Source organism: Phoenix dactylifera, chromosome 5 (assembly GCF_009389715.1).
Source record: "Phoenix dactylifera cultivar Barhee BC4 chromosome 5, palm_55x_up_171113_PBpolish2nd_filt_p, whole genome shotgun sequence".
NCBI lineage: Eukaryota > Viridiplantae > Streptophyta > Magnoliopsida > Arecales > Arecaceae > Phoenix > Phoenix dactylifera.
Genome location: NC_052396.1, coordinates 12000607 through 12025801, shown reverse-complemented (window position 1 = coordinate 12025801; position 25195 = coordinate 12000607). Strand labels below are relative to the sequence as shown.

Here is a 25195-nt window from a genome sequence, read left to right as displayed (position 1 = left end):
TTCAAAAGATCTTCCACTCTATGGATAGAAGTATAAAGGATGAACCTATCTGCTTCTCATGCTTGATACAGAGAAACAAAAGCCTTTAGAAATAAAAACAAAGAGGCTTCCCCGTACATGTTGCTTGGTTTAGTGCATTTTTCTTCTTAGATTTTTGGGAAAAAGAGACAGAACAAAGGCAATGAAATGCAAACTCAGAAGTTGGGAAATATAACCGCTTTCTATAGTGTTAGGATTTCGAAGTGGCAAAATCTAGGGCTAGAAGTGTCTATCAACCAAAAAGAGGAAAATCAAAGGAATTCCATCAAATTTTTATTGAGATATCAACGATGACCAAAAAATGCCATTTCTCAGACCACTCAACATTTCCACGTCAAAAATAATCAAAGCACAAGAGGCAAAGAAGCAATTCACAATAATGAATACACACAGGACAATCCTGACAGGCAATTTTTCCTTGACCAAAACTCTCAAGGCCCCTTGCAACATTGGTTGCTCTCCTTCCATTTACCTATTGTTTTTTCATAGTAGTGAATAGGCTCTGATCACATCAACAATGGGTGCACGGCACAATGGGCACTTCCCTCCACTTAGAACCAACTCATTAGCACAATTAGAACAGGTACACATGTGCCCACATCTAAAGGAGAGGAAAACAAAATTTAAGTATTGGCCACCCTTTTTTTTGTGATCACTATAGACAATTTAGAAATTATTCTCCGTGTTAACAATTCAAGGGGGAGGAATCACACTGACCTGTATAAAAGGGAATCGATATGACTATCACAGCACATACAGCAAATCCCTTTCCTCACATGACCCCACCTGGTTCCATCCTCTGATGATTCTCCATCAGCCCCTGGAACAGAGTAGTTTTAATTCATGGGTGATTGTATTATGTGAGAATTAGACGTTTTGAAGTCAAACCAGGAGTGCATTAAAGGTAATATATACATGTAGAAGCATAGCTATCTACATCTGTGCATGTATGCGTGACCTTGTGCATGCGTGTGAGCATTTGTGTTTTTGGTTTGTGCGTGTGTTTGGGTATGTGTATGCGTGTGGATGAAGAATTCCTATAGAATAATTCTTGGGTGCCAGCCTGTCCAATGCCAACCAAGTTTTAGATGGAATGCTACAATGGTCAAATATCCAACATATAAAGCAAAGATAGGAAAGTGCACTTCTAAAACTACATATTGCTTAGTCACCAAGTTTGTAGTGGAGATTAAGGGGCATTAAGATATGGTATTAAAAGACTTGTTTTAACAATGTAACTCCAGCCACATCTGAAACTACTGGTTACAGACTGCAACAAAGCAAACAACCAGTCCATTATATATGTTTGAGTATATGTCTGAGATTCGATGCCGATAACAATAAATTTAGAAGCACTGAGCATTATAAAGAAAAAGTATCTCCTGGTGGTGTATTTGAATACAAAAGCAAGTTCGACCTAACCAATGCTAAAAAGACATCCATATTGAGGTCTCATGACTAAACACGCTACTAAGGTGAAGGTTGACAAAGCAACCAGAATTATGACCCTATGACTGGGGTAAGGGAATGAGCCAAGCACAAGCCACATAGGCCTAGCTCTAGCTCCGCTTCCTTAATAATTGAGCCGAGCTTGAGCTCTTCACGAACCCAAGCTAGCAATATAGGTTGGACCTGTAAAACGGCACACTAGATCAAACATGCACGCCCAAGATGTAGAACAAACACTAATTAAATTAAGCAATAGCAGTGAAAAAAAAAGGAGAGAAAAATAAATTTATTCAAAAGAAAATAAAGGCAGAAATAATGAGTTTGGCTCCCACTACCAAAGAAGCCTCACATCTCTCCCTTCCTATCACATTTCAAAAAATTCTCCCAATCTCTCTTCACATAACTGTTCCTCTTTATTAAATCACACTCTCTTCCACTACAAGACAAAAACATTTACAATCTCCTACTAAAAGACAAAAACATTAATTTTCCATTCCAACTAAAAAACAAACTCAAATATACTACGCCTAAGGCTCAACCTAATTTAACATGGACCTAAATCCTAATAAAAGATAAATTCTTGTATTGCATAAGGGACCACATTGAAGTCCTCAACCATATAAAAATACAAGACTTAGAACCGTATATCACAGTTCCACAAGTAGGCGGCTGATTGCATCACACCATGACACTTGAACTCATGAAGCCTTTACTTTTCCAATGGGACATGACGACAACCTTCCTTTCTTATTTAAATATTGATGCCAATCTTGTCCTTTTCCAAAAAGGACTAAACTAGGAATATCTAAAAGACTTCAACGTGGAACTAAACTTTGATAATACTAAAGGACAATAATATCTATTCTAAGTGGGATAACTAAGTAGAATAAAACTAGGAACATAATCCTAGTATAAACGAGCTGATTCTCAATACTTTCCCTCATTGCAAAATCCATGTTGATAATATTGGACTTGTTGATGTCGTGAAATGACATAGTAGCTATTACCAATATTGCTGCCAAGGTCTGACGAACCGGCCCGTATCGGCCGGTTTGAATCGGTCCAGCCTGTAATCGGTACGTTGGAGCAGTGAAAACTGGTACAGGACCGGTTTTATGCCGGAGACGAAGAGAAAGAGAGAGAGTACGGGAAAGAGAGGAAGGGAGGCAGGGCCGGCCCGACCCTTAGGCGACCTAGGCGGCCGCCTAAGGCCCCGGCCCGAAGGAAGGCCCACCACAGGGCGTAGCTGAAGGAAGAGCTACAATAAAATTTTGAATTTTCAGCGGATCCAACGGTTCGATCGTCCTCGCATCTAATGAACTCAGCAAAACCCTAGCTCGCCGGGAGTTCTATATTTATTTTATCCGACTCGCATGAGATAAAAAGGCCTTCTACGACGCCGCTGCTTGCTTTCTTCGCTGAGGTCGGCTTCCGATACCCTAGCAGTACAAGCCCAACATCCCCTACGAAATGGTAATAAAATCTTCCTCTTCTCCCTCCGATTCGATTGTACTCGAGGTTTTGATATCTGATCTCTCCTTTTATTCTCAGGACTGGCGCCGAAGAAGGAGAAGGCTCCTCCCCCGTCTTCCAGGCCGGCCAAATCCGGTGGAGGGAAGCAGAGCTGCAGAAGAAGAAGGTAATGCAATATGGTTTCAGGTTAGTGTTTGGGAATCGGCAGGTTTTGACGTTATTTTGGCTAACTAGGGTTTGGATTGCAAAAGAATCTTTGGATTGTTCTACTGAAAGCAACAAAGTTTAAATTTTGGTGGGATTTTGTTTAAATAGGGAACATGGAGGCGGGAGCGGCTTTGAGTTTGCAATCCTGTTCTTAGATCGGATGCGAGAAGGCTGGGAAGAAATCTGGAGGGTTCTTGCTGTTCTCGAGGGGATGTGGGGAGAAGAAGATGTTTCAGATTTATTTAATAATCGCCCTTATGCTTTTTTTTTTTGGTAATTTGTTTCTTAGCATCAGCATTGCATTCCCCTGTTTCTTAGTGCTGCGTGTATGTATGTAACTTATCTGCTCTTTATGTTTCTGGCTTGGATTTATGGCCTTGAGACACATGTTAGCCATGCCTTTGCATATGGAAGCTCTATATTGATGTGAAGTAGCCAATATATTGATGCCTTGAGACACATGCTGAACAGCAGTGCTGTTGCTGGTGCATAAATTTTTTCTTGTCTATCATGAGATGAAGATAGAAAATTGTTTACTTCTTTATGAGAAGAAGTGCATTATAGATGTTGCTTCCAGCTAATTTATAGAAGAGTCATGTATTTTTAAATTGAACTATTCTGTAATGTATTCCCATTACCTTTTCTCTGCTTGTGTTGGTTATGGATACACAAGAACAAAAAAGAAAAATCTCATTGCAATCCTCTTGTGCTTCCTTGTTTGCACAAGTAGGTTATATAAGTTGCACAGTTAAAATTTTCAATTGTTTGTTATCATGTTAAAGTGGTGACCCAATCAATTGAACTTGTCATTTAGATTGTTTTGGAAATTTTTAGTTTCTGATGTAATTTTGATATTTCTATGCATAGTTGATGTTTTGTAGTATTTTAATGAATCTTCAGTATAAAAGTATGATTAGTAATTTTGCATATCAAAAAGCTAGACGAATTAGGTTTAAATAAATTTTAAAGTATTTTATACTTATTAAAATTTTTTAATTATTAAAAAAAAGGCCTCTCTTGATGAGTTCGCCTTAGGCCCCCAAATGCATTGGGCTGCCCCTGAAGGGAGGAGACCCGTGACCGCCATCGGAGAGCCACGAAGGGGCGGCGGAGGCCGGGGTGGTGGAGGCCAGGGCAGCGCGGCGGAGCCTGCAGGAGTGAACCCGTGGGGGCGCAGCGGAGGTCGAGGCCGCGACCGCATCCCCTTTTCGAAACAGGGGATGCAGCTGCGGCCTTGGCCTCCGCCGCGCCCCCGCGGGTCCCCCGCCCCCCTCGGCCTTTGCCGCCCCTCCGCGGCTCTCCGATGGCGTCCACGGGTATCCTCCCTTCCTCTCTTCCCCGCGCTCTCTCTCCTTCTCTTCGTCTTCCCTGGCTCCGACGGGGAAAAGCTGGCCGGTTCGTACCGGCCAGTTTTGGAACGAACCAGAACCATACCAGTCAAGTAGGCGATCGGTATGCCTACCGGACCCGGTACGGCGAACCTTGATTGCTGCAGCAACAGCAACATGCAACAACTTGTCGAACCAATAATCAAACAATGCAGCTTCTTTATTGGCTCAAACAAAAACACCTTCATTAGCTTGTCTCATTTGATACATATGCTGAGATCGACAATATCCTGCAATACCTCCTCTTAGCATTGACTCCACATCCACTATGTCAAGATTCCATAAGCCATCCAACTTGTACCAATGAACATCCAGTAGCCATTAGTAATCACTGCTCAATAGAGCATCAGATATCGCCTGCAAATAAGTATAATCAATAACAAAACTTTGGCTATATTCATATGCCTTGAGTTGAGCAGCTCCATGTATTTGCACACAATTGGCTTCCACATATGAAATCAAATTCTCATGCATAGTCTTTTGATTGTTTAAACTCTGAAGTAGCTTCAAAATTAACTTGGGCACTAAAAATCTTATCGAACACTAAGGCACAATATGAATCATCTCCACCAAGCATGTCTTCTTATTGCTCGATCTCCGAAGTTAATTCAAAATTAAGCAACTCTTCATTAGCATGGCTGAATAGGTCTCCAAAAGAAACATGCATATCTCGAATGGATTGAACATACGACTCTTCCACATAATTGAACTCCTCAATATGAATTTCTACGATTGGATCAACCATAGCATCCTTTAAGTCTTCCTGAGCAATTTCAAAATCAACTAGTTCTTCAGTCACGATCTCTTTTGAACTTGATCCAATATCCATCTGATCAAGCTTCTTTTGCTCTAGATATCTTTTTCTAGACTTGATTGATTTTTAAGCTGAGCAACCTTATCCTTTTTTGAGTCTTTCGAACTTGATCCAACCTCTAACTGATCAAGCTCCTCCTGCTTCAAATCTTCATCTTTAAACCAATTCTGCTTTTCTTTTGGATTTACGAGGAAGCTTGGAACCCGAAAACATTCTTTAAGCAATTTTTGTTTGAGACGTCTCACCTTGCTTGAACTTGAGTAGATGGCTACAAAAATATCCTGCACTTGCTTCGGCTCATGTTTATCTTAGATATGGAGATAATTCTCTTTATCTATCGAAGCTTGGAGAATCCATATTACCTTCCTAGATTTCAAATTTATTTTTGACAATAGACTTTCAATTTGGATAATAGGTGTTGTTCAACTTATGGAGACAAATAGTAGTAGCAAAAGCAGCGATGTTGATGTTGATAAAGCTAGCCACCACAATCCAAATATCGAATCAAAATAAAGACCACATGTTTGCCCACACGCACAACAAATACAAGCTCTAGAAACAGGCCGAACTATTACCTTTAAACTACCAACAATCAAGTCGCCGCTCCAAAAAATGAGCTCCGAATAGATCTAATTGAAGCCTCAAACAGCTTGACCACCTCCAACCTCAATCTGATGCCATATAGAATGGCACGTTATCCAAAGTAGATTAAATATGCCGGCCTATGATGTAGAACAAATACCAATTAAATCAAGAAAAAATAGTGGAAGAAAAAAATAGGAAAGAAAAATAAATTTATTCAAAGAAAATAAAGGCCGAAATAATGAGTTCATTTACTACTATCAAAGAAGCCTCACGTCTCTCCCTTCATATGACATCTTAAAAAATTTCTCCCGATCTCTTTTCACGTAACTCTCTCCCTTTCTTTATAAAATCACATTCTCTCTCCCAGTACAAGACGAAAATGTTACAATCTCCGACTAAAAAACAAACACATCAATATCCTACTCCAACTGAAAAGCAAACTCAAATATGCTATGCCTAAGGTTCAACCTAACTTAACATAGACCTAAATCCTAATAATAAGATAAATTCCTCGATTCCATAAGAGACCATGTTGAAGTCCTCAACCATATAAAAAAATTAAGACTTAGAAATGTATATCACCAGTCCAAAAGATAGGTGGTCAACTACATCGCACCACGGCACATGAATTTGTGAAGCCTTCACTTTTCCAATAGGACATGACAGCAGCCTTCCTTTCTCATTTAAATAATGATATCAATCTTGTCCTTTTCCAAAAAGGACTAAACTAGGAATAGCTAAAAGACTTCAATGTGGAACTAAACTTTGATAATTACTAAAGGACAAAAATATCTATTTTAGGTGGGATAACTAGGTAGAACAAATTAGGAATAGAATCCTAGTATAAACAAGCAATGATTCTCAATAAGAGAAATAATCCCAATTGTATTTTCATTTTATAGTTAAATTACATTCTATTCTACATAATCTATATTATTTTGTAATAAATAATAATAAAATAACTATTTGCACAGATCATAATAATTAATAATAAGTAATATATATAAATTATATATAAATTAGAATTTTGAACTAATTTGAGCTGAGCTCGTGCAAGCTAAGCTTAGCTCTAACTTGGCACATTTCTTAAATGAGCGAGCCAAACTTGAGCCAAATGTCAATCTGAACCGCTAGCTCATGAACAACTTGGTTGTTCACCAACCTAGGTCAGGGAGAGATTGATCAATGAAACAAGAGAAGGTGAATATAAACCTAGAGTTTGACCACCAAGGATGCTGGCCAAACTCAGGTTCAAAGCAAGCACCTACGCTACCATCAAACAGATAGAAATTCTAGTACATGAAACCGGTTGTAGACATGTACTAAGGTCATAAAGAGGACTCCACATGAAATCCATATATGCATAGTACTACGGTGAAGCTGGAAGAAAGAAAGAAAACACACACACACACACACACACAGACGAATAGGCAATGTGATTTCCGCAACAGATCAAACATCTCTTGTATCACCATAAGGAGAACCAAGACATCAACAAAGTATGAAGTTAAAGAAGAATACTTATTCATGCGATCATGAATCAGTACAAATGTCTTGACCGGATGATAATGATACATATATATCAACAAACTTTTGGCAAGATATAAAAAGGATGCCTCTTAAGATTTCTCTTCTACTCTTTTCTACTAAGTTCAATCTAAAGGAAACCTTAATCAATCAAGAAGTTATTATCTGTACGCAAATAACCATTATTTCAATTTTTAAATTGTAGTGTGGTATTTTAATTTCTTATTGTTACCTAGGCGGAAGACATGGGTGTCAAGTGTCAAGTGTCCAGGTATCTTGAAGAATCTCCCATGGCACTGACAAAAAATTTGTAAATGGGGACACGAGTGTGTGTTGCGCCTAAGGATGGAAATTGAAATATTTATTGAACCAAGAGAAGCATGTCAATGGTTTGAATTCTGACCACAATATAGGGTTTGAGTTGAAAATCCAACCCAATTAACCAATTGTTACCTTACCATAATACACGATTTAGTAATCAAGCCGGGCTTGAGTTTAGGTTGATCACACCCAATTACGATCAAACTTAACTAATATTGAAAGGTAAATATAGTATATTTTGCATTATATACAATATATTACATAGTTTTTCCCAATAAACCTCTCCCCTACACTTGATCTTGACCACTACGGGTGCAAATGAGCCAAACATGAACGAGCTGAGCCCGACTCGAGTTACCCAAAATTAATCAGGCTCAACTCTAGCTCAAGTCAAGCTGAAAAATCACACCTCAAGCACGAACAATATATAGCTGCATTATCTTGCGCTTATCTTACACAAGCTTGAAAGTTGAATCAAGCCAAGCTTGAGCTTACTCAGCTCTGGTCAAGCTCATCTTGACACTAGGTTTGGCTGAATAACAGGCTTGAATTAGTAAGTAGCTTATGAACTTCAATATGAGCTCAATTCAGCCGTGAAATAGTTTAAGAACAGCTATCTAAAGCAGTAAATTATTGAAGATTTTATTCAAAAAATAAAAAACTTTATAAAGAACAGAAAATTCCTTATCCCAAAAAGAACAAAAAAATTCCTTTTTTTAGCTCCGATCAGGTCAAAGAGAGATATCGAGTCGAAGCACCACAAATAGGAAGTAGAGAATACTAGAGTGCTAGAGGAAAGCTAGAGAGGTAGATGAAGAGAACTGGAGAGGTCCAAGAGAGTTGGAGAGGTATGAGGAGATTTGGAAGGCACGACAATAGATCTTAGGAGTAGGCCTGCAAAGGTAGCGGACAAGAGTGGAGGAAAGTGAATGTCAGGTGACCCCCCCCCCCCCCCCCCCCCCCCAAAAAAAAAAAAAATCCTAACCCCAAAATTTCACGCATCTATTTTTCCTGGTACAGCATATGCATGCACCTGTGTTTAGGTCTAAACATGTATAGTTCATTTAAGCAGTCAACAAATCCACTTCATTATGGGGTTATGTTCATATTAAGTACCTAGGACATTTATAGAAGTTAAGGTTCATGTATCTCTTCCTACTGGCATACTACATACTTCATCGTAAGAATCTGAATCATTTTGAGTTAAATAGAATTAAAACACGTAGCATGAACAATTAAATGTACACTAACATTGCAAGTTTGATTTGTAGTGTCGTCAATATTTCAAAAGAAACATGATGGTCTAGTTCAAGAAAACTTGTACTAACCTTCTCCAACAGAGCGATTCAAAGCGGCTGAAACTTCCTGTCTAACAGAGTGCTGCAACTCTAATTGCATATCCATGCATGCCTCCAACATGTGCTGCATATGGCTCATCCCTTGCTGAAGCCTACCTATATCAGCCCTTAAATCATTAATCATATCCCATTCCTGCAACAAATAACACCAGTCAGTTTCAGATTAGAGTATCACAAATGAATATGGGATATCAGGAACCAAGATTCTGAAAGCATGTTTGTCAGCATGAGCTTTGTCAGAATGAACAGGTATAAGCCACTCACATTTTCAGTTCTTATAGGAGGCTAGCATGTATGTCATTTTCATTTAAATTGACAATAAAGCTGAGTAACTGCAGGGAAACTATATAAAAAGCATATAATTAATCACATAATAAGAATTAAGAAGATTGAAATATATCAGTTTGTCAACAGAGATTCGGGAGAAATCAGACTGGATTATTTTGAAACTAGAAACACAGGGCCAAGTTCTTTTTCTGGCCTGTCACAAATGCATCAGATGGCAATATCATGTAAGGTATTTGCTTTATTCAGTAATTTAAAACTTTGTGCTGTGTTTTGTATGAAATGTGATAAGAAAAAGAATCACAACATTAAGGAAAGGTAGCGCACGATGTCTGAACGATGCATGCTCTGTTGAGTCCAATTATTATGATGCAATTCTGAGTGCCATAGTGGTTGTGGAGGTGGTACAGGTGGAGGTGGCAGCACAAGTGGAGGCCTGGGAATAGCTTCCTGCTGGCCCTGACTTGGATCATCTCTCTGCTGGCCCTGATCTTCCTCCAGTGAAGCAGGAGCAGGCATAGTTCCTTGCAGATCCCAATCAAGGGGAGCATGCCCTTGCCGTTGAATATAGGACTGTATCAGTTGGTCTAAACTTTCACGGAACTCACTTTGAAGAAGATTAGAGACACTTCTCCTACAGAATGAAGTATAACTGACTCAACACATGACAACTTAATAAATCATTCAATAGTGAGAGGAAACTTCAACCAAAAAAGGGGGAAAAAAAAAGAGCACTTACCTGCTCAAGAGTTCCCTGACCTCCATGCTGTAGATGTTGTCATCATCAGGTGGAATAAATCTATTAACTCTTCTAATAGGAATGGATCGCAGAGCTCTTGGAGGATCTGAAGGTCCATCCTGCCAGTCTGCAAGATTTTCTTGAGAATAATCCTCATGCCACTCCTCATTTGCTTCTAGGAGATTACTATCTTCTCCATCTTCATCTTCAGGTGTTTCACGAGACCATTCCTGTTCCATATTCTCCTGCCAGTTCCCATCAGATTCTTCTCCGGTTCCCTCATGCCATTCACTATAACCAACTTCAAAAGGCTGTTGCCAGTCCCTTTCCCCATGTTCTGCATCTTCCTGCCATGTCACCTGTTGAGTAACAGATTCTTGCCAGTCTATATTATCATCTGGTGTGTGGTTTTCGATTTCTGATGTTGCATGTGTCTCTGTTGTTTCATGTATCTCAGCATTCTCATTATTAAATTGAGATGAGTCATGGTTAACATTTGACACCTCTGCATCAGTACTTGGTTGATATTGATCATTTCTAGAGCCACTGATGTTATGGCTATGAGGTTGATCATTCCTAGAGCCATTGATATAATGACTAACCGAAGCATCGCAATGGCTGCTAACTTGACCGTGGACAATATTTTCAAGTCTGTATCGAAATCCTTCACTAGATACAAAATATAAAATTAGTCATAACCTTGCTAGTTCACATCAACCATTCTGAGAACAATAAACTGACTGTGTGCAAGGAAACAAAATGGTAATTTCAATAAGCACAGAATTATTTTAAAAAACATTGAAATTGATAGTGTAATATATATATATATATATATATATATATATAATGAATGCTGAAACAAACAGACTTCAACAGAATACATACATTGGCTGTATTGACTTGTTCTACAGCTCTTAAAGGTTTTACCTCACTTCGATGTCAGATGACTTTCTTTAGAATATGGTGCTCAACTGGCAACTGGACTACTTACTCTATGTATCAACTTCCTCCCCACCACCAAAAAAAAAGATAAAGAAATAAAGAAAAAGAAAGAAAAGAAAGAAAGAAAGCTACTTTAGCAAAGGGATAGGATGAGTGTTTGTCATTTGATTCCTTATTAATGTTCAACATCAAAGCTTAATAAGGCTTCGTTGGTTTATTAGTGGACTGTCCGGCATGCGATATGATTGGATTAGAAGGAATGGAATTAAAAATACAAGCATGCATATGGACTTTAGAATCTCACTATGACTAAACTTTCAGTTAACTGGTGTAAGATTTACAGCTTTAATTTATTTTATTAGCTGGAAAATTTAGATTTTTATGTGCTGGTTTTAACTTCTTTCAGTTTGTTGTTTGGCATGGTTTCCACTACATTACCAGCATTAGGTTTGGCAATGTAATTTTTGATAAATCTTGTTACAATTTCCAACCACTCAAAAAGATAATAATTATAACATGTAAACTGCAAAATGTTAACCTTTATCAGCAATTGATGGTAGTAATACCCTAACCATCAAATGTAGGACCGAGCGCTTACCATTACACCAAAAGCAATTGCTGTTAGTGAAGGCGCTATTCTAATACCTCAACCATCCAGGGGCCCTTGTAGCGCGAAGCGCCTCGAGTCGACTCGACCGACACCCAGCCGGCCTCCACCACGTGTGACCCACATGCCAGAGACACCAGGCATCTACGCTGGCAGGCGGCAGGACTGACTCGGCCCTTCAGGCCTCCGCCAACAATCCCCCCCCCCCCCCGCGATGCCTAGGTCTCGAACTCGAGACCTCATGGCTCTGATACCAATTGTAGGACGGAGCGCTTACCATTATACCAAAAGCAATTGCTGTTAGTGAAAGCGCTACTCTAATACCTCAACCGTCCAGGGGCTCTTGTAGCGCGAAGCGCCTCGAGTCGACCCGACCGACACCTAGCCGACCTCTGCCACGTGTGACCCACACGCCAGAGACACCAGGCATCCACGCTGGCAGGCGGCAGGACTGACTCGGCTCTTCAGGCCTCCGCCAACATCAAATCATTGTCGTAATTCCCTTAAATTATGGTGCTTATGAGTAGAAGGACAGTATTCAATGTTGACGGCCATAAAAGTTGAATTTATATCTTCCCTTATAGCAAGAAGTTTTATGCAAAAGGAAGCAATTTATGGTGACTCAACATTTTAATGCTTAACCAAGGACAAAACATTGGGCATTTTGAAAGGTTATAATATAAGAAAGCTTGAAGGCACATATAATGGAGTTTTTATCCATGTAACTATGAGGCAAAGAAAAGGGCAAATTTTAGCTGAGATATCAAAGATTCAACATATTCTCATAAAGGATAAACATTTTTTTGAAGACCTTGTCTAAGAAATTTGCCTCAAAAAAGGACTTTGTCAAACAAATTTCTCTAAAAAAGAAGACTTTGTCTAAGAAATTGACTTTCTTTTTTCCTTTCCATAGTGTAACTTGCACCACCTCACAACTTTAAGTTTGAAAGGCATAATATTATCATTTACAAAAAATGCAGAACTTTGATACGAATGCTTCCATCTCTGCAGTTGCAAGTTAATGCCTAGAATTGGATAGAAAAGGATGCATCAGATTTTTCCTTCTTTAATCAGGGAGGATCCTCTGCATCTACAAAGATCTTATAATGTTGTTATGATAATAATCTTATGCAATTGAATATGGCTTCATGTTATTCATCAGCAAATGCCATGCTTTTGCTACTCATACAAGTAATTAAGTTCAGGATCCAAATTTTATCTGCTGTTCTTATCACTAACTAGGAAAACAAACAAGTTCAGTAGTTGAGTGCTTGCACAAGTCACAACACATAGGAAGTATTTTAATCATGAAATAGTCAAAGATTTTATAGCTAGCTGTAACTAAATAAATGGCCATTTTGTAAAGTAAATCTTTCATAAGCTCTAGACAAATCATAGTAGGAACAATACCAATTTGTAAGCAGCTCATAAAGGAAATCATACCTCAAGCCAGAGACAGGATGGCATTGTCTCAGCAGACCCAATTCTCTTGCTGCAACTGATGGTGCTCTCCCTTCCTCGGTTGATCCCCCATTTCTTAAGAATCTACCTCGGAGTAATGACTGGAAGATGATGTGCATTAGATTCCCACTTCATAGTCATAAAAGCAAAACACTATCCGAGTATTTCTTAGCAGAAAACATATGAACACAAGCAAAAGGGGAAATAGTGAAAGTTTAATATCTTCAAAAGGTGGTTCCTTTATTTGCTATAAATTACGTTTGTGAGAGGATCCGAATTGCTAATCTTCTATAGTGCGATTGAATGACTTAGTATACATGCATTATATATAATCTAAGGCTCAAAATGAAATGCATCCAAGATTTTGAGCTGAATATGATGATCAAGTTTATACCAATTTTGTATATGATAAGGAGGATACGATAATTGGTTGACTTGAGGGACAACGGTAACAACCAGAGCTTAATGATCTAAGATCGTTTCCTTGATCAGCTAGTTTCATAACAAGAAAGGCTAGGACAAATATAGAGCAATGGGCAGAGCGACATACCATGCTCAACCAACCAAGCAACCACAAAGATTCAAGGGGAGCCAATCATCATCGCAAGACTTTATGCTAAGGACATCCTTCCAAAGATATAAAAGGGAGATACTAAGAAGATGCCGCTATGATACCGGTCTAATCAGGGAGGTAGGGCCAATTCGGATGGTGGGCCAGTCGAGCCACCTAGTAGAGTCAAACAAGCAGGGACATCTAGGAAAGAAAGTAATTTTTCAAAGCGGAAAGAAAGCAATTTTTTAGAGCAGCACGAAAGGGAAATGAAAGAGAATTGCAGATCCATCGGAGAGAGCGGATGAGGAGCATGTTCACTCAGATTATGAGATCAATGAACCTTTAGATGACTGTTTACTTAGATCATCTCGCCATACGAGCAATGGAGACACTTCGAGCGGTGATGCATCTAGTGGCCAAGGAGGTAGCAGTGCAGATTGCGGAAGTGCAAACAACTCACAGCCTTATGATCTTAGTCACTTCATTGGTAAGTCATAGTTCACTCATGCCATGCAGGATAAAAACCATGAAGCATGCCCTAGAGCCCATAAGAACAAGATAACATGTAGAAAATGAGCCCCTCGAGGTGGTTTATGACACCGCACTATTGCAACTGATCAAGCACGCAAAGCATGGTCCCTAGATGTATCTAGATCCAAATCATATACCATATTTTATTCAACACAACCAAGGTGTGACTTGTTTGCATATCTTTCATCTGAGATATTGTACTCAAGCGGCTACTACTCTTCACAGTCTCAATCAAATTATGGGTCAGTTTTGGCTACTGCAATCTCTTACTCAGGGGTGGCCCAATACATTTGGGGGCCTAAGGCAAATCCAATGAATGAGGCCTCTTTTTTTTAATAATAAAAAATTTTAATAAGTATAAAATACTAAAAAAATAATATGAAAATAGATAGCTATCAAGTACACTATTTCAACAAAGATACATGAATCTAACAAAGATAGACAAGAAGCTTTTTCAGTTTAATATAATTTTTGAATGGAAGCACAGAAATGTAATTGCTCTAAAAGAGGGCCCATGAAACTGATTAAATAACTGAGATAATGCTTGGCAATATTGTTTACCATGTCAAGCAAGAGCAAGATAAGAAAAGGTCATCCCGTGGCACTTCATGGTCAAGGTAAAGAAAAGAATTTGTCCAGAAAGGAACCTCTCTATAAGAGCAAGTAGGGGCATTATGGGAAATTCACTCCATCTAATTAATAAAAGTCCCATCCCACCATCTCCCCTTCAAGTGAGTACCCAAGCAACAACTGCAACATCACAGCACAGCAGCCATTCAACCCCCTCCCTCCTTTTCTCTCTCTACCACCCAAGAGGGGAGAAGAAACCGAGAGGAGAAAATTAAAAGAATCTCCACCCTCCAAGAAGTCCATGTCCAATCCCCCTATCTTTCTTCCTGATGGCCCAGCTGGATCAGGAGTAATGTGAGGGAAGGAAAACCAAGACCAAAACCAAAAAAGAGAAGGGATGAAAGATAAGAGTGGCTTCAGGCGTGTATCAAGCCAACCAAATCCCTCCTCTCTCTCTCTCCCTCCCTCTGCACCCAAAACAAAACTACTGTCCCCAACTTCCCAAATTGCCCCTCTGCAGGCCAGGAAACTCTCCACCTCCCTTCCATCAAGGGGGAAGACTCGTAGCCAGCTCCTGTTCCCGTTTTTACATGGGGCCTTTGCTTCCTTTTGGTCACGCCTCTCAGAGGTCTTCCATTGGCCCGAGGCCTTAGGCGACCGCCTCGGTCGCCTAACGCTCGGGCCGGCCCTGCTCTTACTAATAAGATGGCTAGCTCAGTATCAAATACCGGATCAGTATCAAGATGGCCATCTAGAATACTTGGATTATGGAATGCAAAGATGGCACAATATCTAGGTTGGAGTCAGATCATAGGCCCCAACTATGATTAGCATCCCGATGTTTGCAAGCAGAATAGGCACTTCATGAGAAATCAGATATCAGTATGTATTGTGTAGTTCAAATCAATTTGATATATATATTTTCAAGATAAAAAATATACATTTATATTGATTAGATTACAATTGCATTCATCAATCGATCATAAGATCAATGATACCAATACTATATAAAACAATAGCAAAATAGCATTGGCATCGTAATTCAAACCATATATAATAAAATAATCCCTCAAAAAAAAAAGGTGTATTGATACCGAACTGGTACGCTAGATGGTAGCTATCGTCGGCAAGGCTACTAATCTAGTACCATACCGTACTGGTCATCATCTAATATAGCAACTAGTATCGGTTCAATGGACCTCACCATAAGTATATATTAAAAATCTCAAACTACCATAAAGGTAAATAAATCATTAAGTGTATGGTGGTTTTGTCCTCATCCAAACTCATGAATAACCTTACATAGTCAAATACCTATTAGCCTTGAAAAAAATATTAAGAAGGAAAGAGATTTTTGCTGCCAACAAATTAGTTTATGAAGTTGGTTATTTTTGTCAATGATGGTCAGCAACTACATTTTACAATATAGAATTTTAAAGACCAAGAATATGCTTGATTAATAGAGGAAGAGCATTATAGTACCTATTTACAAAAATAAAGATGATAATCAAAATTGTAATAAGTATTATGGTATTAAACACATGAGAGATTTTATAAAACTATGGGAGAGGGTGATTGAGCATACATTGAGGTGTGACACAAGAATATCAGAAAACCAATTTAGTTTTATATCAGAAAGATCGACTATGGAAGCTATTTTTCTTATTCGGAGGTAAATGGAGAAGTACATAGAAAAGAGAAGATCTTCATATGTTTTTTATCAATTTAAAGGAAGTATATGATAGAGTCCATAAAGTAGTCTTATGATGTGACAGAAAAGAAAGGAATTTTCATTAGATATTTTGATACGATTAAGGATATGTATAATGGAGCATTTACTAGCGTAAGAACTACTAGAGGTAATATTGGTGAGTATCCAAATACAATATTTACACCAAGGATTTGTTCTAAGTCTTACCTTTTTACGCTAGTTATAGATGAATTTTTACTATGCATATTCAAGAGGATAATCTTTGGTGCATGCTATTTGTGAATAATATAGTCTTAGCGGATGAAACTAAAGTCAGGTTTAACTGTATGTTGGAATTGTGAAAGAGTGTACTAGAATCTAAAGGTTTTAGGTTAAGCAAGCCAAGACAAAATACATAGAATGTAATTTTGGTAAAATTAAAAATAGAGATGAAGATACAGTAAGAACTAAGGGACTGTGATGTTCCTGAGAGTCATTAATTTTGACCTTTAGGATCAATTGTTTATAAGGACTGAAAGATTGAAGAGGATTCTATCCATAAGATTAAAGCAGGTTGGATAAAATGGAGAAGTGCAATTGGGATATTATGTGATCATAAGGTACCTACCAAGTTGAAGAAAAGATTTTATAGGACAATTATATGAACAACTATGCTTTATGGTACAAAATATTGAACAATTAGAAAACAATAATGCACAAGATGGGTGTAACCGAAATGAGAATGTTGAGATAGATGTCTAGTAATCCAAGAAAAGATAAAATAAGAAAGAGTTTTTTGCATGTATATCCTCCTAAATATAGAAAATTACATGAATACCCTCGTAAAATTACGATTTGCATGGATACCCTTCTTTTTTTTTTGCAAATGTACCCGTACTATATAACATCGTTAAAAAACTAAACGGCTTAAAACTAAAATAAGAAAAATACCCTTATGGGTAGATATGCAAAAAAAGTTATAAGGGTATATACGCAAATAGCAACTTTACGAAAATATTCATGTAATTTTTCATATTTAGAAGAGTATATATTCAAAAAATCTATTAAAAAAAGATCAAAATTTGGCTAAAACTTGCTAAGTCTTTTATAATTCAGTTGGATCGACAAGTCAAAAAAATATGGAGCCGCTTTGTCAAATTTTTTTTAAGATCATAGCTCGGTCAAGTTGGAATATTGGGTGATCACTTTGGTAATGCTATTCTCCATTTGATTTTGACATAATTATCATTATTGAATCTGACATCCATATATTCTTTATTATTTTTAAAAAATTAAAGAATATCAACTTTAAATTAATTATAGATGCTTAGATTAGTAAAATATTTTTTAGTGATTTGTAAATGTTGAGTTGTTTGTTTTTGAGGCGAGAATTTCGTAAAAGCAATATGATTCATTTTATAAGAGCTGATATTAACATAAAATCATGTGACATGATAATATTAATCTTTTTTGCCACCTTTTTTTATTAAGAATAATTGAATTATCTTTACTGAATTTGGTTTATTTTTTATTAGATTTTTTAAGTGTATACCCTCATAAATATGCGTAATTGCATGAATACTCATGCAAAGTTGTTATTTGCATATGTATCCAGTATCTTTATAAAAATTTTTTTGTGCGTCTACCTATAAGGATATTTCAGTCATTTCAAATTTAAATCATTTATTTTTTTAACAGCGTTGGATGTTATGAGTGCATATATAAAAAAGAAGGAAAAAGAAAGATATTATGCAAAATAAATATTTTATGAGGGTATACATGCAAATAGTACTTTTTACGAGGGTATCCATATAATTTTGTACTTTTTGGAAGGTATACATACAAAAAACCCAATAAGAAACGAAGTCATCCTTAACAAGATAGAGATAGCACCAACTGATGACAAATTGAGAGAAAGATGACTTAAAATGGTCTGGATATGCACAACGTAAGCTGAGGGATGCACCAGTACCAAAGAATCATTTGATATATATAGAAGAAAAAGGAGGTTGAGGTAGACTGAAAATCACATGCGATGAATGAGAAAGGAAGGACTTGATATCTTTACATTTTTCAGAAAGTGTGACTTTAAACAAAGAAGAATGGAGGGAAAGGATTCATATAACCTATCCTAATTAGTTTGGGATTAAGGTTTAGTTTAGTTGAGTTGAGTTGAAAGTTATATTATTATTTGAACATACTCTCCACTCACACTATATTGTGAAAACTATGAAAAATACATTTGACCACTTTAACATTACATAAAGCCATTGGGTTGAACCTGACCGAGAGCGGTGTTAAGAAAAAGAAAGTCATGCTAACCTAAACTGCATTCTAGTAGGTAGCTATAGAACCAAGAGCTGAGTGTCAATCCATACTAAATTGTATGTCTAACATGTTCCACACTATGTTATCACAATAGTATATGGGCACGAACTACTATATCATCCACGTTGACTAGTACAATTGCCTTTCATCATGCATCAATCATATTGCTTTGATACATACATGCCATTACATAATGAATGAGCTTGATCTTTTCACTTATAAACATGTGCCCAACCACCCCAAACAGCCTTAAATCTATTAAATATAGTTCGAAACTCTTCTCGATAAATCTTTTGACACCTTTGACAATTGAATGGCATGATCGATGAAGTGAACAGGGTGAAGTTGTTCTACATCAAATCAAAAGTTCAACCAACTTTTCTTTATTTATTAGAATTTTATTTAAAAATATAATTTCTATTTTCTCACTTTAGGTTCTAATTAGACTGTAAAATTAGAAGTATCTAGGACATGAAAGGCACCAAAAAGTTTATAACCTTTATTGCCATCGTTAAGAGCTTGTAGATAATTACGAATGAACACTGAATGATACATATGAGCAGGGATAAATGTAAGATGAATTGTCATAGTTGAAGGAAGCTCTTTTATTTCTCTAGCACCGCACTATCGAGCTATTATTTAGGGATGTTCAATAACTCTATATATGTTCAGCCTTTTTGTTTACCTCACAATCAGAGGAAGATGGGAATATAGTAGACCTTATCAACAAATGATTTTCGATCCATATGCCAGTCAATGTCTTGCAGGTACGCACATATATGCATCTACTATGACTGTGCCATCCATGGCAGCACTGAAGAGTTACGTCAAGAATGGTGGTTTGTTCCTCATCCATTATTGTGGATTAGATGGGTGTGCTAGATAATACTAGAAGTGATAATATTAACATCAGATTCTGCTAGAACATCAATAGTATGTATACATCTAGAACATGTCATTGATTAGAAAGCTTAATTAGTGTCTCGTTGTAGGGTTTACCATGATTTTTTTATTTGCCTAATATGTAAAAGTAGTTTTATGGGACCAGATTATATAACATTTAATGCATAATTTAGAAAAACAATTAAGGCAACTATCTAGGACAATCTATGGTTCTAGATTCCAAACAAATAATTAAAAAATGTTATTTGTTAAAAGAGAGTATGTATAATGAGATAAAGGAATAAGAAGTGATACTTGGCATGTAAGTTAGCGGACCTGTTTATATTAAGAAAACTATCAAGTATCAAATGGACATCCTAGGAAGCCCAACTAATTTTATGGAGACCCAATATGGTGGTCAAAATCTTCTCTTTCCCCTCTTTTCTTGTTTGGACTATATTTTTGGCTGGGTCTAGGATCTAGGCTAGCAGATTCCAAGCCCCACCAAATGCGTTAGATGCAGTTTACAAGTTCTTCTAACATTAGTCAGTTGCATATTTCCGGTAGAGTGGGACATCTGAGTCATTTGAAACCATGAATCTTTTTATTGATTGATGTAATTAAATAATTTTTTCAAAAAAATTAAAACTTTATTAATTAACATGTAATGTTACTATTATCTTGGCATGTAAAACGATGTAAAAGCATTCATCAAATTTGCCTATTTTTTTCACTTTTTTGAAGTTTATTTTAATTTTCTATTTATTTTTGTGTGCTTATAAATTTTAACCATTTTTAATGCAATACGCCTAGATATTTTCCTAAGTGGCCACTTGCTCAAGCAACATTCAATTCCGTGACTGCCTACATATCGTAGCCACCTTTCAAAGCATTGGAAAATCTTTTGCCAAGCTTACATACTTTTTTAGTTCCAAGTGTTGATACAGTATCAAATAATTCAGCTGCAATGAAGGATGGTGGCTAACTTCAGAACGATGAGTGATACTTAAATCCTTTTGTAAAGCTATTTTAGTGATTGTCTTCCATTACAAAAACACAACTTGCCAAGACTATCATGAAAAGTAAACTATAAAAAGTAGAGGAACTAAAATAAAAGGAAATTTCAGAGATCAAACAACAATAATGAAAAACAATTAGTTGTTTCCCACTTTCCCTCACAGAGGCATATATCAACTATGCAGATCATCTACCTTCATAATCAGCAACAATAATGTGAAGATATATGAGTTGCATATATGAAAACTGGAGGAAATTAGATTGATCAATTGGAAATGCGAGCAAGCAAAGCAAGATATGGACATGGTAACTACAAAGCAGAACAGTCAGCAAACTTATCCATGTGAAGAACTTTTTTAGCTTTTTTTATTATTAATGTAACTTTTTTTAATATATATATATAACCTCTTTATATTAGTTTTAACTGTTCACATTCATATTTGCTTTACATTAAATCACACTTGAAAATCAAGGGACTAGAGATATGTAAAAATATTTGTGGAACTTATTTTCAGTATAATGCCTTATAGGGAATCTCATGTCTTGATCTACATTTCGATAAATTCTAATTACTCTATGGTTCTTCTCTTTATTCTCAGTTATACGACAAGATGGAAGAAGTGGTTAATGAAATGGGAAGCAAATGAACTTTCTATCATAGTTGTTCAAAATTTATTTTGTTATGATATTGCAGGTATGCAGAAAACAAGTGTACTCTCCATCAAGAAATGTTCAAAAAATGGGCATCCCAGTGCACTCTCCCACCACTGCAGGGTCTGGACACGGTCGCAGCCTTATCCCACGTGCAGGTAGGCTGTTTCCGTTTCCACACATTTGTGGGTATCACTTCAAGATAAATGACCACTGGTTCACTTCTGATCCATTTTTATGTTCAGAAATTTGGAGAACAAAAGAAAACTAACAGGAAAGTGGACTGACCTGAATGCGATTCCGGTGAGGAAAGTCCGAAACAGCACGATGCTCGGATAAACCCTGAAGCTCTCTCTGCCTTTCCCTCACAATCCTCATAATCAGATCGAGCCGAGCCTGCCTTCCACGTAGCCTCAGCAAGTCCCTCCGGACGGGCTCCGGCTGCCCCTCCTCGTGATCCGTCGCCGACACGTCCCGGTCCCGCTCCTCCCTCCTGCTAGCCCGGGCGTCCCTCTGTTGGCTCGCCATCTGCACCCACTCCCTCACCAGCCTTACCCTCTCGCGCTCCGTCTCGCCGAGCCACTCGCCCCTCGGGCTCTCATTCCTCGGTGACATCCGGGACGCTGCATCCGTTATCCCATTCTCCGTCGTCCATCCACGAACAATCTGCCTCACCCTCTCCCTCTCGCCGTCCCCGAGTTCAGGGGATTGCTCCCTGCTCGACCCCCGGCGGCCGTCCTCATCAAACAAACCCACATCCCTCCTCCTGCCGACCGGACCCAATGGGTCATGAGCCCACCGGCGGTACTCGTTGTCATCACTCTCGCTGGCATCCTCGGAGGTCCCCCGGCTCTCCGCCGCACTCCGGCGGTGGTTGCCGGACGCGGTGGGGCTCCTCCGGTCCCTCGCAGCGGCGTACTCGAGCTCGCGCCACCGCTGGAGGATGGAGGAGGCCCGGGCAGCCACGGGGCGCTCGACCGAAGACTGGGCCCGCTGGGACTCGCGGAGGAACGACGAATCGAGCATGGACACAGTGTGGAGCCCGGCGAGGGCCATGAGCTCGCTCTCGCGGTTCCCGCGCTCGATGGTGGTGATCATCTCCTCAGCTTGGCGGGCGGCCCACCGGCTGAGTATCCGGGAGTGACGTCGAGCAGCGGCGGACGACTCCGCGAGGTCGTCCCCCTCGAGGTCCGACCGCCGGCGGCGTCGGGCGAGGAGGTCGGGGGCTTCTCCTCCTCCTCCTCCGCCGCCGCCGCCAGCGGAGAAGCCGTCGTCATCGTCAGCAGCGGAGCTGCAGGAGGCGAGGGTGGTCATGCAGCCGTCGATGTGGCCGCGGACCAGCTCCTCCAGCCCCCGCCGGAACTCCCAACCGGCATCCTCCTGCTTCTCCCGGAAGTCCGTCATCTCCGATCCCTCCACCACCGGAACCCTAAGCCGGCATGAACACTAAAATCTATCGCCAAGGACTCGGTCGATTGATCTATCCGGAGAGAAAAGGAACCCTAGAATCGGAGACAAGGGGGAGAGTGATGGAGGTATTTATAGAGATTAAAGAAGGAAAAAAAGCGACATTTCTTTCTCCTTATTTCGTCTTAAATTTTCAGTTCTTGTTCTTTGAGTGGGATAGAAGGGACGAAGACAGAGTCACCGCCGATCCCAACGACATGGGAGAAAGAGAGGGGAAGACGAAAGACTGCGAAGAAGCGGGACACGCGAAAAAAAAATAAACTAAAGGAGGGCAAAAAGGTCAGGTGATTATGAATATTATTTATTTTTTTAATTCCAACTACTAACTGCACTGATGGACACGTGGATTCGTCTCCACGTGGATTCGGCGGAGACTCGGAGCGCATCTTAATCGGATGCTCTCCATAAATGCGGTACATGGTACGCGGATCTGTACCGGCGTTTGGATGCTCCTTATCTTGAACAGATGAAGAGGCTAATATTGCACGGATCTGTAAAGGATTCCATCTTTCTGATATGATTGAAGTGGAAGGCAAGGAGGTCTTAGAAGGGAGGATTTTGGATTTTGGTGGTAGGCAAGTCACAAGCACAATCGCTGGGAAAGAGATGGGAGGATTTTTTTTCACTCTTACGGTGGCATAATTTACACCTAGCAATCTCATAGGATGTGAGACAACAAGTAGGGAGAATTATTAATGAAAGTAACAAATATTCCAAGCTCAACTTACATAGGCATATGCATAGGCCCTCTCAAAATTAAAAATTTAGAGGCATGGTTTTGATACGATCATAAGAAATGTAAATTAGTTGGATTTCAATTATATGTGATTTAAGATGCCTAAATTAATATAATGGCTTCAGCTCTCAGCTTGCATAGGTTATGATACATTTTAATGTACTAGCTTTTTCCATTCAAACATTATACAGTAATTTAAATCTTGATTTTGAAATCCTTATTGTGATAGATAGATTTGCTCTTACATTTGATTATCAGCATCGTGTTATTAGCAAGGGGTATCTAAATTATAATTATAGATGCATGTTTGCTTAGATTCTGTTAGGGAATTAAACATAAAAAATCTAGATGTACGATGGACGCTCCTAAGTAGAGAAATCACAAAAGGATGGTAGAAGAAATCAATGAGTCAATGACAACATAATTTTGAGATCTGGAAGGTGAGGCTTTGAATGACAACTATGTGAAATTGCAAGAAATTTTGATGCATATCACGCATTGCATGTTGGAGCCGGGCTCAGACGAACTAATGTTTTATACCAAGTGAGATTATCAAAATTTTGCAGGTCTCAAGTGGTTGTTGGTTGCCTATTTACATAATCATCTAGTCATTTTCCAACTCTTTAAGATTGTCTTGTCATCATATTATTTGCCATTACTACCAACTGCAAGCTCAATTATACGGCTTATTTCAAATATTAAAAGAGGAAAATTAAATTTGCCCAAAACTTGAACTCACATTGCATCCTTCTAGAGTGGTTCGGTATTAGATTCAGATAAGGACCACACATGGTTTCCTATCAAGTATAGGTGGATTTCACTCGGTTGTATGTAGAGGTTTAGCTTTTCTCATAATAGATTCCACCAAAAAGCACCTCAAAAATCTTGAAACTTTAGAATCTATGACCTTTATGATTCTCTTTATACTGAATTATATTTTCATTCAGATAATCGTATTTGACCTCAGTGATTTGAAATTAAATGGCTATCAAAACCAAGAGCAAGGAGTAGAACATTCATTTTTTTTCTTTTGAATCAAAGCTAGAAATAGAAACTTTCAGTCAAGAAAGATTAAACATAAAATCCTAGTCACTTCGATAGGCCGACCTCAATTTTGCTAACTTCTTTTTACCTCAAACTTTTATTTAAGATCTCCCTTAAATTAATCTTGTGCAATAGCTATGCCAAGACTTAGTTAAAGAACATGGTTAACCAATGGAATGATGAAAATAAGCCCTCCATGAAGAGAAAAAGTTGTCTAGAGCACTTCGAAATTTACTGTTCTTTAATTTTTTTTGGATATATTCATACTAGAACTATATGAATTATCCATTTAGCAAAAAAAAAAAAAATAAAAGCCCTTCATCGAATCAAGGATCAACTTAAGCTTGTTTTGAACTCGAGTCAAGCATTGTCGTGTCTATTCGAGCCGGGTATGTGAGCCACTTCTAAATGAGCTGAGTTTCAAACTATGCAATCTGTTTATTTTTGCGAGCTACCTTTGTTTGCTGAGCCTTAAAGTGTTATACCAAATAAAGCATGTTTTGTTAGGTGGCCAAAAGTGAAAGAAGTGAC

At 38.4% G+C, this 25195-nt stretch overlaps 1 protein-coding gene and 2 long non-coding RNA genes across 5 annotated transcripts; 2 read left to right on the top strand and 1 right to left on the bottom strand.

Moving 5' to 3' along the window:
* Positions 1 to 290: 290 nt before the first annotated feature.
* On the bottom strand, positions 291 to 23030 carry LOC103719555. Of its 3 annotated transcripts, none has more exons than XM_039126803.1 (7): positions 21706 to 23030; positions 13178 to 13296; positions 10186 to 10854; positions 9774 to 10080; positions 9132 to 9294; positions 757 to 859; positions 291 to 640 (listed from the first exon to the last, which is right to left on the bottom strand). In XM_039126803.1, the coding sequence occupies exons 1-7, from the start codon at positions 22819 to 22821 to the stop codon at positions 523 to 525; spliced, it is 2595 nt and encodes an 864-aa protein (XP_038982731.1). In that variant the 5' UTR covers positions 22822 to 23030; the 3' UTR covers positions 291 to 522. The 3 variants fall into 3 exon arrangements, with proteins under 3 accessions (XP_038982731.1, XP_038982732.1, XP_038982733.1); XM_039126804.1 differs by having other exon boundaries at positions 9855 to 10080; XM_039126805.1 differs by lacking the exons at positions 291 to 640; positions 757 to 859 and adding an exon at positions 4524 to 6092.
* Positions 2670 to 3867, top strand: LOC120110875. The gene is made up of 2 exons (XR_005512002.1): positions 2670 to 2961; positions 3040 to 3867. It is a non-coding gene; the product is annotated as an uncharacterized LOC120110875 (long non-coding RNA).
* On the top strand, positions 22874 to 24477 carry LOC120110876. The gene is made up of 2 exons (XR_005512003.1): positions 22874 to 22952; positions 23022 to 24477. It is a non-coding gene; the product is annotated as an uncharacterized LOC120110876 (long non-coding RNA).
* The last annotated feature ends 718 nt before the right edge of the window (positions 24478 to 25195 follow it).

Excerpts from the sequence above, each read along its gene's own strand:
- LOC103719555 (XM_039126803.1), bottom strand. The coding sequence starts at position 22,821 with ATGACGGACTTCCGGGAGAAGCAGGAGGATGCCGGTTGGGAGTTCCGG. Across the intron at positions 9,295-9,773 it reads GCATGCATCGTTCAGACATC|GAATGGGATATGATTAATGA; the intron begins GTGCGCTACCTT and ends TATTTGTTGCAG. Across the intron at positions 860-9,131 it reads GAATCGCTCTGTTGGAGAAG|GGGCTGATGGAGAATCATCA; the intron begins GTTAGTACAAGT and ends ACTCTGTTCCAG.